Source organism: Culex pipiens, chromosome 2 (assembly GCF_016801865.2).
Source record: "Culex pipiens pallens isolate TS chromosome 2, TS_CPP_V2, whole genome shotgun sequence".
Classification (NCBI taxonomy): Eukaryota; Metazoa; Arthropoda; class Insecta; order Diptera; family Culicidae; genus Culex; species Culex pipiens.
Window position 1 is genome coordinate 163,230,710 of NC_068938.1, and position 16,415 is coordinate 163,247,124.

The 16,415-nt window shown below is 32.2% G+C and overlaps 1 protein-coding gene across 1 annotated transcript in view; it reads left to right on the forward strand.

Moving 5' to 3' along the window:
• Positions 1–15,462, forward strand: part of LOC120416735 (hyaluronidase Tab y 2.0101-like) — a 40,654-nt gene extending 25,192 nt beyond the window's left edge. The window contains exons 4-7 of the mRNA XM_039578562.2: positions 4,552–4,724; positions 9,063–9,273; positions 15,005–15,093; positions 15,155–15,462. Coding sequence (XP_039434496.1) covers positions 4,552–4,724; positions 9,063–9,273; positions 15,005–15,093; positions 15,155–15,266 — 585 coding nt within the window. The 3' untranslated portion in view covers positions 15,267–15,462. The remainder of the gene's footprint in view (positions 1–4,551; positions 4,725–9,062; positions 9,274–15,004; positions 15,094–15,154) is intronic.
• The last annotated feature ends 953 nt before the right edge of the window (positions 15,463–16,415 follow it).

Below are 16,415 nucleotides of genomic sequence, written 5' to 3' on the forward strand. Positions count from 1 at the left end.
ATGGCTTTTTTGGGCATACCGAAGGCACCAAAAATGTTAGTCGGATTAAAAAATACAAAAATTAAAATTTAAGAATAAAGACCGATTTTGTAGAGAATTGCTCTGTTATGAAAGAAGATTTTAAGCAAATAAGCCTACAAACAAAAAGTACATTTTAACATAGTAATTTAAAAAATAAACAAACATTATTAAAAAAAATCGCAAAGGGTCAATCCAGGTCAACTGGGTACACTCGGCCATCACCGATTTGGACCAAACTTGGGGAGAACGTTCCTCTATTGATAGTTAACAGAAATTCCAAGTTTGGTGCCGATTGGACCATTAGGGTGTAATATCAAAATCGTTTTTCCAGCACAGCATTTTTCCAGTTCCTTTGGGGGTCCTAAACAACTCCCCAAATTTTTGGAATGATTGGTTTAGTTCTCACTTTGCGCAAAGCGATTCAATTTTCCATATAAATTTGTATGGGAAAAATGTTTTTTTTTTTTAATTGTAATAATTAAAAAATCCAAGTTCCACACTGTACTTAAACCGTAATCAACTTCGGATGCTCTAAAAGATGCTCTACAACTTTCCCGAAGAGAGTATGGTGCTAACTTGCTCCTGAAAGAAGATACAGCGTCCTCAAAACTCGTCTAAAACGTGATTTTCGTGCAAAAAACACGTTTTAGACGAGTTTTGAACACGCTGTATCTTTTTATAGGAGCAAGTTAGCACCATACTCTTTTCGGGAAAGTTGTAGAGCATCTTTCAGCGTATTTGATTATGAATCCGGTTTAAGTACAGCGTGACGTGTGAAATTTATAAATATCAAAATCCAAAAAAGTGGTTTTCCCATACAAATTCCCATAGAAAATTGAATCGCTTTGCGCAAAGTGAGGACTAAACCGATCGTTCCCAAACTTTGGGGAGTTGTTAAGGACCCCAAAAGGAACTGAAAATTTGCTGTGCTCATTAGATTTGGAGACTTTTATTTTTTTCCAACTATTAGACCAAAAGGCTTTCTTCTATACATTAGAATACATGGGTAATTCTCCGCCAACTCACACAGCAGTTGCCCCGACCCCTCTTCGATTTGCGTGAAACTTTGTCCTAAGGGGTAACTTTTGTCCCTGATCACGAATCCGAGCTCCGTTTTTTGATATCTCGTGACGGAGGGGCGGTACGACCCCTTCATTTTTGAACATGCGAAAAAAGAGGTGTTCTTCAATAATTTGCAGCCTGAAACGGTGATGAGATAGAAATTTGGTGTCAAAGGGACTTTTATGTAAAATTAGACGCCCGATTTGATGGCGTACTCAGAATTCCGAAAAAACGTATTTTTTATCGAAAAAAACACTAAAAAAGTTTTAAAAATTCTCCCATTTTCCGTTACTCGACTGTAAAATTTTTTGGAATATGTCATTTTATGGGAAATTTAATGTACTTTTCGAATCTACATTGACCCAGAAGGGTCATTTTTTCATTTAATACAAAATTTTTCATTTTAAAATTTCGTGTTTTTTCTAACTTTGCAGGGTTATTTTTTAGAGTGTAACAATGTTCTACAAAGTTGTAGCGCAGACAATTACGAAAAATTTGATATACAGATATAAGGGGTTTGCTTATAAACATCACGAGTTATCGCGATTGTACGAAAAAAAAGTTTTGAAAAAGTTGGTCGTCATCGATCATGGCCGTTCATGGTCACCCGCGACAGACACGGACGACAAAACAAAGAGAAACGCAAAAAGTAACTTTTTCAAAACTTTTTTTCGTAAAATCGTGATAACTCGTGATGTTTATAAGCAAACCCCTTATGTCTATACATCATAATTTTTGTAATTGTCTGCTCTACAACTTTGTAGAACATTGTTACACTCTAAAAAATAACCCTGCAAAGTTAGAAAAAACACGAAATTTTAAAATGAAAATTTTGTTCTAAATGAAAAAATGACCCTTCTGAGTCAATGTAGATTCGAAAAGTACATTAAATTTCCCATAAAATGACATGTTCCAAAAATTTTTACAGTCGAGTAACGGAAAATGGGAGAATTTTTAAAACTTTTTTAGTGTTTTTTTCGATGAAAAATACGTTTTTTCGGAATTCTGAGTACGCCATCAAATCGGGCGTCTAATTTTACATAAAAGTCCCTTTGACACCAAATTTCTATCTCATCACCGTTTCAGGCTGCAAATTATTGAAAAAACCCTCTTTTTTCGCATGTTCAAAAATGGAAGGGGTCGTACCGCCCCTCCGCCACGAGATATCAAAAAACGGACCTCGGATTCGTGATCAGGGACAAAATGTACCCCTTAGGGCAAAGTTTCACGCAAATCGAAGAGGGGTCGGGGCAACTTTTCCCGATTTCGTGTGAGTCTGTAGAGAATTACCCACATTAAAAATAAAATATCAATCCTAAAATGCCTTCTAATATTGTTTCTTTGCAGTTTATTGACTGAAACATAATTTTCACCCATTCCTAATTTTTTTTTTGTGTTCCCCGAAAAATTTTACATAAGAATCAATTCGTATTTTAAACTAAACCATACCATTGCCGAGAAACAGCCCGCTAAAAATAAAAACTCAGAATTTCCCATACAAAAATAAGCACGAGGCCAACGCTTACGGCCTAGGCCTACTTTCAGGGGTTTGCAATTCAATGCTTTGGTACAAGGCACAACCAGTTTTGTTTAGGAAATTCAGATTTTGTTTATTTTCAAAGGGCTGTTTCTCGGCACTGGTTTGGTTTAGTTTGAGATATGCATTGATTCTTATGCAAAATTGTCCAGCGAACAAGAAAAAATAAATAAATAAGGAATGGGTATAAATCACGTTTTAATTCATAAACTGCTAAAAAACAATATTGGAAGGCATTTGGATGATATTTTATTTTAATGAATTCCTAGGAGAATTTCTTATCAAATGCAACCAGAAGAAAGCCTTTTGGTCTATTAGTTGGAAAGTTACGAGTAGAAGAATTAAATGTTTTTTAGAAAATAGTCAAATAAGAGGGAGGTGTTAAAGAAAGAGGGATGGTCCAATCAGCACAAAACTTGGGATTTCTGTTAACTATCGATAAATGAACGTTCTCTCCAAGTTTGGTCCAAATCGATGAAGGTCGAGTCCAAAAGTAATTTTGTAATTTGTAATTTGTTATTTTATTTCGGCACGTCAACTTGTTACTCCCGGTTGATGTTGCATTTCCAACTTTTTTGACCCCCTTGATGCTACATACAAGTGTTAATAACAATAAAAAATAAACCAAAATATGCTTTAAAAACATCATTGATACCCAAAAAAAAAAATGATGAAAAAAGCAGAACCTTAAGTCAGCATTATGTTTCTCTAAAACGAATTAATAGTAACTGTATTAGAAGCTAAAAAAATAACAACGGTGATTATTCCTTAATGCTCCTGTTCGTTGATGAAAGCAGGTTCAATAAATAGCTTTATCGATCAAATATTAAATTTTGTCTCCAAAAAATTATCTCTTAGCTTCGTGTTTGCCAATCTATTTTCTTTATTGTGCTGCGTTTGACAGCCTTGGTCTAATAGTCATGTACGATACCGAAATTACTAGCAAATTTACCCCTTGCCGTGACGAACACTCAATTTGGCACCAGACATTTATCGTCGATCTTTTGGCACCAAGCAGTCGTCTAATAGGCGCCTAATTTTCGACGCAATCAACTGCCGCAAACTTGGTTATAACGAAAATTTTCACATCTCGTGGAAAGTGTCCAACAATTTAATAAAATTATTCATTTGAGATTTAAAAGCTCAGGTTGAGAAAGCCACACCAAAAACCCAAAATTCAGTTCCGCTCACCATAATTTAGCTATGCAACAGGCCACCTACGGTATAGACAACCTCCCACCACAACCACAGAAGCGAATTCGCCAAGCCAAACGGCCAAGTGAGCGTCACTAAATTCGTTTTTATTGGCCACCGACTGCAGCTCGGCTCGGCAGGACACTAATTTGTGCTGCCTTTTTGCTTTGGAAGGCACGGAACGGAAAATTCGTTTCTTGCTGATGGTGGTTGGTTAAAGGAGTGAAAATTGGACATGCAATTTAGCTTCATTCGATAGGAAGGGGTTTGGAGGGACCATATTCGTAAGGAAAAGTGTGAGGTTGAGATAGGGAAGCTAAAGCAAACTGACTGAAACCAAACCGTGTGCTGATTGTGGTAAAGGAGAAGCTGAATTTCAGTAATTTCGATGCGATCAATCATTGGACTGATAATCAAACGACAATTCCGATTAAACATGAATTTCAGATCTGACAACCATTCAAAATATGTTGCTTTAACCTGAGAATTTTTTACTAAAATATAAAAATTAACTAAACTATTGTTAGCGAATATTTAAACCGAAGTCCGTCTAAAAGCGGGTGAGGGTCCTGAGAGTTAATTTAGAGAAAGCAAACAAATCGAGCTGCTTGCTCCAAAGAAAACCAAACATTTTTTTCTTTCTCAAAAGAACCCTCAACAAAAACTATTCCAAACTCACACATGATGAAATTCTTCTCAATCTTCTTGATTTTTCTCCCTCACCCCTCCATTTTCAGGCCACCAAGCGGTTCGAAGCAACAGGCCGGGACTTTATCGCCCGCACGCTGGCCCTGGCCCGGCAGCTGCGGCCCCGGGCGGCCTGGGGCTATTACGCCTTCCCGTACTGCTTCAACATGAACGGCCAAAAGCAGGAGGACTGCTCGCCGGAGGTGCAACGGGAAAATGACCGGTAATAAAGTGCAGCCAGCAAACTCACACAGACCTCACCGAAATTTCCGGAACTTTGGAAAACCATACACACACACACAGAGTACGAAATTGGGAGGAGATCTCATACGAGTGCAGAATAAATGTCGAATTTGGCCTGTGGACGGCAGTAAAACCTGCCCACTCCAACTTTCGGAGTCCTCCTTCCAACCGTACAATCAGCAGGGGTACAATTGAGCAGGGTTTAATTTTGGGTTATTAGTTCAATTGAATGGGCATAATTCCGGCTCTAGTTTCACAGAGGTAAAGTGTGGTCATAAGCAACTCTGCTGCAGTAATAAATGCTGCAGAACAAAGGAAGAATATTTTTTTTGCTAAACAAGATGCAATCAACATTTGGCAAACAAAAAGTTCAACTTTGATAGAATTAAATATTTAACTTTTGTTTGAAATTAATACCGAATTCGTTAAATCACCAGGCTTCCAAATTTAAAACAAACACATGTTTTCCTCTTCTGCGTAGAACGTACCAGCTAAACAATACAGTAACCAACGGCAGTCACTTCTGCCCGGAGGAACTCCATCTATCCTGCCTGGTGTAAAGTGCATTCTAATCCTAAGCTTCTAACACCATATCCGTTATCCGGAGGTCCCCCCCATAGGGGCACACTACCCATAAAACTACCTTTGGCCACAACTCGGCCTGACCACCACACGAGAGCCAGCAGCACCAAAGCCCAAATTAATAAATTATCACCTGACTGTCAACAAGCTTTTTCGTTTCCGGACCTTGCTCCTGTCGTACAGGACAGTCCAGAGCAGAAGAGAACCTAAACGTGTTTGGTCGTTCCCCAGAACTGGCAAGAAAAGAGTCTGGTCTGACCTCCGGAAGCAAACCCCAAGTGCACTCTTCTGTGTTGGTTAAAGGGTTGATCATGGGCGTTGATACTAAATTACTAAATTACTAAACTACTAAATTATTAAATTACTAAATTACTAAATTACTAAATTTCTAAATTACTAAATTACTAAATTACTAAATTACTAAATTACTAAATTACTAAATTACTAAATTACTAAATTACTAAATTACTAAATTACTAAATTAGTAAATTACTAAATTACTAAATTACTAAATTACTAAATTACTAAATTACTAAATTACTAAATTACTAAATTACTAAATTACTAAATTACTAAATAACTAAATTACTAAATTACTAAATTACTAAATTACTTAATTACTAAATTACTAAATTACTAAATTACTAAATTACTAAATTACTAAATTACTAAATTACTAAATTACTAAATTACTAAATTACTAAATTACCAAATTACTAAATTACTAAATTACTAAATTACTAAATTACTAAATTACTAAATTACTAAATTACTAAATTACTAAATTACTAAATTACCAAGTTACTTAATTACTTAATTACTAAATTACTAAATTACTAAATTACTGAATTACTAAATTACTAAATTACTAAATTACTTAATTACTAAATTACTAAATTACTAAATTACTAAATTACTAAATTACTAAATTACTAAATTACTAAATTACTAAATTACTAAATTACTAAATTACTAAATTATTAAATTACTAAATTACTAAATTACTAAATTACTAAATTACTAAATTACTAAATTACTAAATTACTAAATTACTAAATTACTAAATTACTTAATTACTAAATTACTAAATTACTAAATTATTAAATTACGAAAGTACTAAATTACTAAATTACTAAATTACTAAATTACTTAATAACTAAATTACTAAATTACTAAATTACTAAATTACTAAATTACTAAATTACTAAATTACTAAATTACTAAATTACTAAATTACTAAATTACTAAATTACTAAATTACTAAATTACTAAATTACTAAATTACTAAATTAATAAATTACTAAATTACTAAATTACTAAATTACTAAATTACTTAATTACTAAATTACTAAATTACTAACTTTATAAATTACTAAATTACTAAATTACTAAATTACTAAATTACTTAATTACTAAATTACTAAATAACTTAATTACTAAATTACAAAATTACAAAATTACAAAATTACAAAATTACAAAATTACAAAATTACAAAATTACAAAATTACAAAATTACAAAATTACAAAATTACAAAATTACAAAATTACAAAATTACAAAATTACAAAATTACAAAATTACAAAATTCAGTTGCAAAGTAACCACCGACCTTACAAGTCGCATTCTCAACGCCAGTCCGCAGTTTGTGTGCGCGTCGCCGCTTTTTTTAAAATGTGCACCGTAGACAAAAACAGTGTGGTTCTGGATTTTTGTCAACTCCAAAACCAACCAAGCCCAAAGCTTGTACAAAAATTTCTCGCAGACCTTCAAGTAAACCAAGAAAACTTGCGAGCATTGCAATTATGCAATAGGAGAAGAATAGCCGTGTTGCAGTTCGCCGACTCAGCAATGGCCTCGTCCATCATCGACAAACCTCTGGTATATCAGGGTTGCAAAATCCCGATTTACCTGGACAACAACGCTACGGAAGTTCGTGTGCTTGACCTACCTCTAGGCATAAGCAATGATGACGTAGTCAAAGTGATGAGTAAATTCGGCGAAATTTTGACCATCACCAACGACCGCTGGATTAACTTCTTCCCAGGGATCCCAAATGGAGTTCGGACCCTGCGGATGTTGCTGAAACAGCCAACGCCGAAATCAATCACTGTAAACAACGCTGCTGCAGCAGTGACGATTATAGGCAAAAAATCGCTTTGCAAACTCAAAGCAAAGAACAAAAAAAGTGGGGATTCGAGTAAAAAGGTGAACCAAAAAAGCAGTACACCACCGACTGAACCTGAGCCAAGCAGCAGCAGCAGCAGAAAAAGCAACAACAGTAAACCAGACCAAAATGCAATGGAAACAAGTGAAATTGCCGAAGAATCTAACGATGGATTCGAGACCGTGCTTTCTATGCACACTCGCAAAACCCGGAAGCGCTTGCAAGCATATTTGGACGCGGATTACGACTTAAGAACAAAGCGAAGAGAGATGGCTAAAGAAGAAACAACAGATGAAGAAGACGAAGATGCCATACAAGCAAAATATTATTACAATAAGTGTTATGAGTTAACGGTTAAATCCTCGAAGGAAGAGGACGAAGAAAAAAGTAAAGAATTTGATAATTTAAGATCCAAATTTGCCCGTAAATATTTGAAACTAAGACAGAAATCGTTAGAAAAAAGGCATGGTATCAATCATTGAAATATAGCCAGACAAGTGATCAAAAACTTTGTAAACTTTCCTCTTCTACTATCCACCTTGAAGAGACGAATGCACAATGGTGTAAAATCTCTATAATAAATCAAAAAAAAAAAAATTACAAAATTACAAAATTACAAAATTACAAAATTACAAAATTACAAAATAACAAAATAACAAAATAACAAAATTACTTAATTACTAAATTACTAAATTACTAAATTACTTAATTACTTAATTACTAAATTACTAAATTACTAAATTACTAAATTACTAAATTACTAAATAACTAAATTACTAAATTACTAAATTACTAAATTACTAAATTACTAAATTACAAAATTACTAAATTACTAAATTACTAAATTACTAAATTACAAAATTACTAAATTACTAAATTACTAAATTACTAAATTACTAAATTACTAAATTACTAAATTACTAAATTACTAAATTACTAAATTACTAAATTACTAAATTACTAAATTACTAAATTACTAAATTACTAAATTACTAAATTACTAAATTACTAAATTACTAAATTACTAAATTACTAAATTACTAAATTACTAAATTACTAAATTACTAAATTACTAAATTACTAAATTACTAAATTACTTAATTACTAAATTACTAAATTACTAAATTACTAAATTACTAAATTACTAAATTACTAAATTACTAAATTACTAAATTACTAAATTACTAAATTACTAAATTACTAAATTACTAAATTACTAAATTACTAAATTACTAAATTACTAAATAACTAAATTACTAAATTACTAAATTACTAAATCACTACATTACTAAAACCCTACAACTTGAAATACCCTCTTTTGGGAACGTCTTTCTCAGTTAGTTTCAACAAGATTCCAACAAACCCACAAACCAGTGACCGTTCAAATTTCCAACAGACGTTTCTCTTCTTCTCCGGACGAAGACCCAAAGAAAAAAGCCCCTTTCTAACCGGGTCAGAAAGCCACCATGCATCACTCCGGTCGGCGGGGTTTTGTTTGGAGACGGAACCAAACGAGTTTGCACTTCCCCTTAACCAGAATACTTCTTCCCCTCTCTCTCTCTGTCTTTCCAGCATCCAGTGGATGTTTGACGGGTCGGACATTATCTACCCGTCGGTCTATCTGCGGGAGAAGCTCAGCCCGGGCGAGCGGGTCAAGCTGATCCGGGGCCGCGTCCGGGAAGCGGTCCGGGTGGCCAAACGGGCCAAGACCGGCCCGTCCCGGCCCCGGGTGCTCACGTACATCCGGTACGTCTACACCGACAGCATCAAGTACTTGACGGAGGTGAGTGGTGTGGGGAACACGGACATGGGTCCAAAATCTCGGAGTTGACACGGCGGGAGTTTGCGAAATTGCATGCCATTTGTTCCTGGGGATGCCTGGAAGAGGAACGATTTGCGGAAGTTGCACGGCATGGTTGAACACCGACTGACTTGAACTGGTTGGAATCTTCAGTGGTCACGAAATGGGGAAAACTGCATCGTTTGTTTTGGGGACTTGCTTTTATATTGTAAAAAAGTAGACATACTACACTCTAAAAAAATACCCTGCAAAATTAGAAAAAACACGAAATTTTAGAATGAAAATTTTGTTCTAAATGAAAAAATTACCATTCTGGGTTATTGCAGATTCAAAAAGTACATTAAATTTCCCATAAAATGAAGTTCCAATTTTTTTTACAGTTGAGTAACAGAACCTAGCTGAGCTTTAAATACTTTTTTGCAATTCCGTCGTTAAACTACTTACTTTTCCTGTCATTCTTGAACGACGAAATAGCCTACTTTTCTGTACCAAAACTAACAGAATCGAATAGCAACACTTTTCAAAATAAATGCTGAAAAGTTCTACTTTTCAGCACTGAAATGGGTGCTGTATCTTGAGATCGGATTTTCTGATCATTTGGATGTTTTCGGCAAAATTGTAAATATTTCTTGGGATTTTTTTGGAAAATAATTAAATCATTTTTTTTATTCAACCTTCCTCACAAAATATAATCGTTTTTGAAAAATTATTTTTAAAAAACGTAGGAAAAATGTCGTGAATCTTTTTTGATTTTATTTTTCGATGTTAAATCAAATTTGCTTTAAAAAAGTACTTCGCTTAGAATTGTTGTCATGAACACATTTCCAGATAAAAACGTGACCTTTTTTACCTGTAGAAGGCATGACCAAGTCTGGCTATCTCTAGGATTATGTTTTTAGAAAAGATCTGGAAATTTCCAACAAATTTTCTCACAATACATTGAAGATTACAACAATTGTTGCTGTGACGCTTACTCAGACAATATGCGTCCAATTTCCATCAAAACAAATTAGCAGCACCGGAAAAAACTATTGGTTACATTCATCAGGGTATGGCGACAGATTTTGTGTCAAAAAATGTGTAATATTACATTAGAAGCTGGTGTTTTTTAACAAGTTTACATTTTTAATCATTTTAAGGTAAAAACACTCAACTAATCAACTTTTATTCTGTGCATTCATTTCCGTTCTACCAAAAAAATATATTATCAACATTTTTAAAGCAACCCTAACATTTGTTCTATTCATAAAATTAGTGTTTAAGGGCCCCTGTTTTCGTTTTTCAAAAAAAAAAAAAAATTACGCAATTCATTATTTTGTCTGAAAAGTAAAACTAGAAAAATGGGTATTTTTTTCAGATTTTAGCTTTTTTTCAAATATCCAAAGTAATATCTGCAATTTTGCCCAAGACATCAAATTAATCAGGAAATCTGTCAGATACATAATTTAATAGAATTTTGTTGTGTACCGCTGCCACACTTGTATGGAGGCTTGTACAGACGAACTGTTCATAGAAAAACACACAAAGTTTCATTAAAATAAAAAAAAATACAAAAATTACATTTTTAAAAATGCTCATTCTGGGGAGAATTTATCAAACTGTTCTGACCGAATTTGAACAATATTTCAATATTAAAAAAAATAGGAAGCTTAAAGCTCTGAAAGGAATCATTACCGGTCGGCCATGTTTGTTTTAGAAAAAAATATCAAATCTTAATTCAGAATGTATCAATTAAAAAATGGTTTGTGTTGTTTGCAGAAGCATTTTACATATCGTGATTAATTTTTCATTTCAATTTACCATTTCTGGACCCTGAATTCAGAACCATCATTGACAGCCATTGCCCCATGAGGGAATGACACCATATACGACCTTAAGAATATCGAATTATCGCATTTTCTAATTTGGCGGGGAATCACAAGACATCAAATTGTTTAGAAAAGGAAACATCAGATAATTCTGAAACATATTTTGATAGTTTTCAAATGTTTTTCTATGAAAAATGTTCTGAAATGTTTTCTAGAACTTATTTTGCTTTCAATGTTGTTTAATCCAAGTAATGAGTCAAAAATGTTACTATTTTTTCAACATGTATGTGACCTTTCACGTGCACCCATCCGAATCGCAGAGATAACACAAACTTTGCAACTTTATTTATTCAATTCATCAACTGTTCATCAAGTCCCTCAAAGTAAAGAAACAGAAGAAAAAAAAACATTCGTCCCGTTTTATTTCCTCACACAATCGCCAACTTTTCACCTTGTCAAAACAACCAAAACTTCGTACGGCGTAGCAGCTAATGAAATCATACTCAGGCTGTCGCTACAAGAACTCATCCCGGCTTAGCCAAAGTAGCGCCAGATAAAGCTCAACTTTGCATAAAAGCCAAAAGTTTTGCTTACCGAGCGGAGAGGTGCTTATGGTTGTAAATTTTATCCCCCGTGCTCCTCCTCGTGGAGGAGGGGGAGCTCTAGAACCTTCCAGGGGCAGATAACTTTCAGTGCGGAGGAAGGTTGAAAAAAGGGGCAGGTCGGATTTAGTCACCGGAACACCGGGAAAAGGATTATCCGGACGAAGTTTGAGTGGCTTAGCATGTGTGTTAAGATTTACTTGGTGACGAGTTGAACATGTCAGGAAGAAGGTTGAACTAACAAATATTTTGAATTATTTTATGATAAAGTTATGCATTCAAAATTTTACATTTTTAAAGATTCGATTGCTTCAGGTTCTTTTCAACTAGTTCTGTAATATTTATCTGCTTTATTGTTAATTTCTTAAGATATTTGTGTTACCAATACATTTCACGATTAAAAAATCTGGTGTTTTCACGATCTACTCCGTTTCCTGACTTTATTTCAAGCTTTTTATTTTTGCTTCTTCAAAACAAAAACAAAAAAAATACTTTTTTTGCTCCCTCGACAGGAAGCAAATAATTATGTTAAACTTGTCGTGGAAAACAGAGTGGGTACAAAATAAACTAACCTTGAAACGGTGTACTCACTTGCCCTTGTTAAACCTGCCTTCCTCGTCAACTGACTGACCTGCTAGAGCTTTTGCTATAATTTTATAATTATATTTTCCTTCTTTTTGCCACCCTCATTCTGAAAAGCTTTTCGCAGGGCACAAAAATAATTCAATCTCATTTCCTTCAACCATGCAAAATTAAACAGAAGGTTTAATAAAAGAATTTAATAATTTATTATTAACCATACATACTAAATTACTAAATTACTAAATTACTAAATTACTAAATTACTAAATAACCAAATTATTAAATTACTAAATAACTAAATTACTAAATTACTAAATTACTAAATTACTAAATTACTAAATTACTAAATTACTAAATTACTCAATTACTAAATTACTAAATTACTAAATTACTAAATTACTAAATTACTAAATTACTAAATAACTAAATTACTTAATTACTAAATTTAATAAAAGAAATTAATAATTTATTATTAACCATAAATACTAAATAACTAAATAACTTAATTACTAAATTACTAAATTACTAAATTACTAAATTACTAAATTACTAAATTACTAAATTACTAAATTACTAAATTACTAAATTACTAAATTACTAAATTACTAAATTACTAAATTACTAAATTACTAAATTACTAAATTACTAAATTACTAAATTACTAAATTACTAAATTACTAAATTACTAAATTACTAAATTACTAAATTACTAAATTACTAAATTACTAAATTACTAAATTACTAAATTACTAAATTACTAAATTACTAAATTACTAAATTACTAAATTACTAAATTACTAAATTACTAAATTACTAAATTACTAAATTACTAAATTACTAAATTACTAAATTACTAAATTACTAAATTACTAAATTACTAAATTACTAAATTACTAAATTACTAAATTACTAAATTACTAAATTACTAAATTACTAAATTACTAAATTACTAAATTACTAAATTACTAAATTACTAAATTACTAAATTACTAAATTACTAAATTACTAAATTACTAAATTACTAAATTACTAAATTACTAAATTACTAAATTACTAAATTACTAAATTACTAAATTACTAAATTACTAAATTACTAAATTACTAAATTACTAAATTACTAAATTACTAAATTACTAAATTACTAAATTACTAAATTACTAAATTACTAAATTACTAAATTACTAAATTACTAAATTACTAAATAACTAAATTACTAAATTACTAAATTACTAAATTACTAAATTACTAAATTACTAAATTACTAAATTACTAAATTACTAAATTACTAAATTACTAAATTACTAAATTACTAAATTACTAAATTACTAAATTACTAAATTACTAAATTACTAAATTACTAAATTACTAAATTACTAAATTACTAAATTACTAAATTACTAAATAACTAAATTACTAAATTACTAAATTACTAAATTACTAAATTACTAAATTACTAAATAACTAAATTACTAAATTACTAAATTACTAAATTACTAAATTACTAAATTACTAAATTACTAAATTACTAAATTACTAAATTACTAAATTACTAAATTACTAAATTACTAAATTACTAAATTACTAAATTACTAAATTACTAAATTACTAAATTACTAAATTACTAAATTACTAAATTACTAAATTACTAAATTACTAAATTACTAAATTACTAAATTACTAAATTACTAAATTACTAAATTACTAAATTACTAAATTACTAAATTACTAAATTACTAAATTACTAAATTACTAAATTACTAAATTACTAAATTACTAAATTACTAAATTACTAAATTACTAAATTACTAAATTACTAAATTACTAAATTACTAAATTACTAAATTACTAAATTACTAAATTACTAAATTACTAAATAACTGAATTACTAAATTACTAAATTACTAAATTACTAAATTACTAAATTACTAAATTACTAAAATACTAAATTACTAAATTACTAAATTACTAAATTACTAAATTACTAAATTACTAAATTACTAAATTACTAAATTACTTAATTACTAAATTACTAAATTACTAAATTACTAAATTACTAAATTACTAAATTACTAAATTACTTAATTACTAAATTACTAAATTACTAAATTACTAAATTACTAATAACTAATAACTTAATAACACCACACCTTAATTAACTTTGCTTTTGTTCAGTTATCAAATTAGTACTGGGTTTAAACGGGTCAAAATAATAAAAAAATTAAAACTTCTCCTTGAAACCTTTTCCTCATCCCCACCCAAAGTGGACGCTTTCCTGGACATTACTCAATTTCTGTGGGCAAGGAAAAGATGTTAATTATGGTAACTTTTAATTAAACACGGTCACAAGGACACGATGATTGGCCGGCGCGGTTCCAGTTTTTTAGCCAGTTAAGTTCTTTGTGGTGCCGTCGCTCCAAGCGGCGAAGGTGAAAATTACACGGAAAATGAACTCATTTTTGTGTGCCCTCAATTCGAGCTGGCGGAAAAGTTTCGAGGGCAAATGATAAGGTTATGGTTTTCTTTTTTAGGGGTTTTTGTAGCGTTGAAACGATAGCAATCGCAATTTTGCGATAAAGACTTGACAAGAAAGCGTTTCCGCAGCGAGGGGAGATTTTATTTCCACTCAATGAAATTGTAGCAGAAATTATGAGCGGGCTCCAAATTTAACTTTGACCCCGAAGCTAATCTCGTAATTTATCTCTCTCTCTTTTACGTCCTCAGGCCGACTGGATAAATGCCTTCAACGCGATGAAACAGCTCGGCTCCGACGGAGTCATCCTCTGGGGAAGCTCCTATGATCTCGACACGGAGTAAGGGCGCAACGAGTTTAGCGGTATTTCAACGAACTAATTTTGAAATTCTTAATTTTAGGGAGGAATGCAAAGACTTCAAATCTTACATGGACAATACGCTGGGACCGATCCTGCTATCGCTGCAAACGAGATACTTTGTAGAGGTTCTGAAGGATGATGCGACGAATTGAAGGATTTATTCACCCAGCCTATCCAAAATGACAGTATTCCGCAAGTGTGCATCATTGTTTTGTGATTATGATGGTGCAATAGCCGCAAAGCACACAGACCAAACACCAAATTTTAAGTTTTAATTGTCAACCTAGGAACACAAGTAGTTTATAATATAATAAATATATTTATTAGAAGCAAATGATCTAGACAAAAGAACATTTTGACTGCATTTTTTTTGTCCGACCCAAAACAAAAAAAAAATACTTTGACCTTCAGCAAACCCCGCACCAAATAAATCACATCCACAAAATTTGATCCCAATTACCCTGGCTCCACCCTCAAGGGGATTCCAAAACTGAGGAGAGCTAAATTTCTCCACTGATTTATGGACAAGCACTCAAATTGAAATGCCGTGTTGTAAAAATTTCCCCCCCGGGGAGGGTGGTGCGGATGGAAAAACAAAACCATCATCATCGAGGATGATGACGTTGTTGTCGTCGTTTTTTTCCGATACAGAGTCACGAAATAAGAGTTGCTGGGAAAATTGAACCGGCTGCCGCGAGACATATTACGCATTCCAACAGCATCGGATTCGTGCAATAAAAGCCAGTACTTGGACCCAGCACTTACTTGGGGCTTTGTTTGCTCGAATTTGAAAGGCATAAGCATGTGATTTGCTTTCATTTTGTAGGTTTGGATAGTACTTCAAGCGAGGACGTTTCGGAAAATGTTTTCCAATATAATATTCGTCCAAGTCCTGAGTCCAAGAAAGAAAGAATAAAGTGAGAGTTTTTATTTCAATAACATATTTTGTAGTGAACGCTTTGGAAATATCACCCATATTTTTCATTAAAAATGTATAATCAACGCTGCTGCCGGGTCCGGTAGAGCTGTGGTAAGCGCGGTTACATCTCACCCAGTTGGCATGGGTTCAATTTCAGTCTGCTTCGACTTGACGACTGATGAAAATAGGTATCATTGGTCAAAATGCGACCTCAAACTCAATTATAGAGACTTCTGTTTTGAGTAATTCTCTACGAAATGAACCTTTTCAAATTTCAAATTTGGCCGAAACTTTTCAAGTGTCTTCCGTATGCTCAAAGAATCAATTTGGCATCAACAGTTTGCCGATATAATTTTCCATACAAATTTAGCAGCTGTCCAAG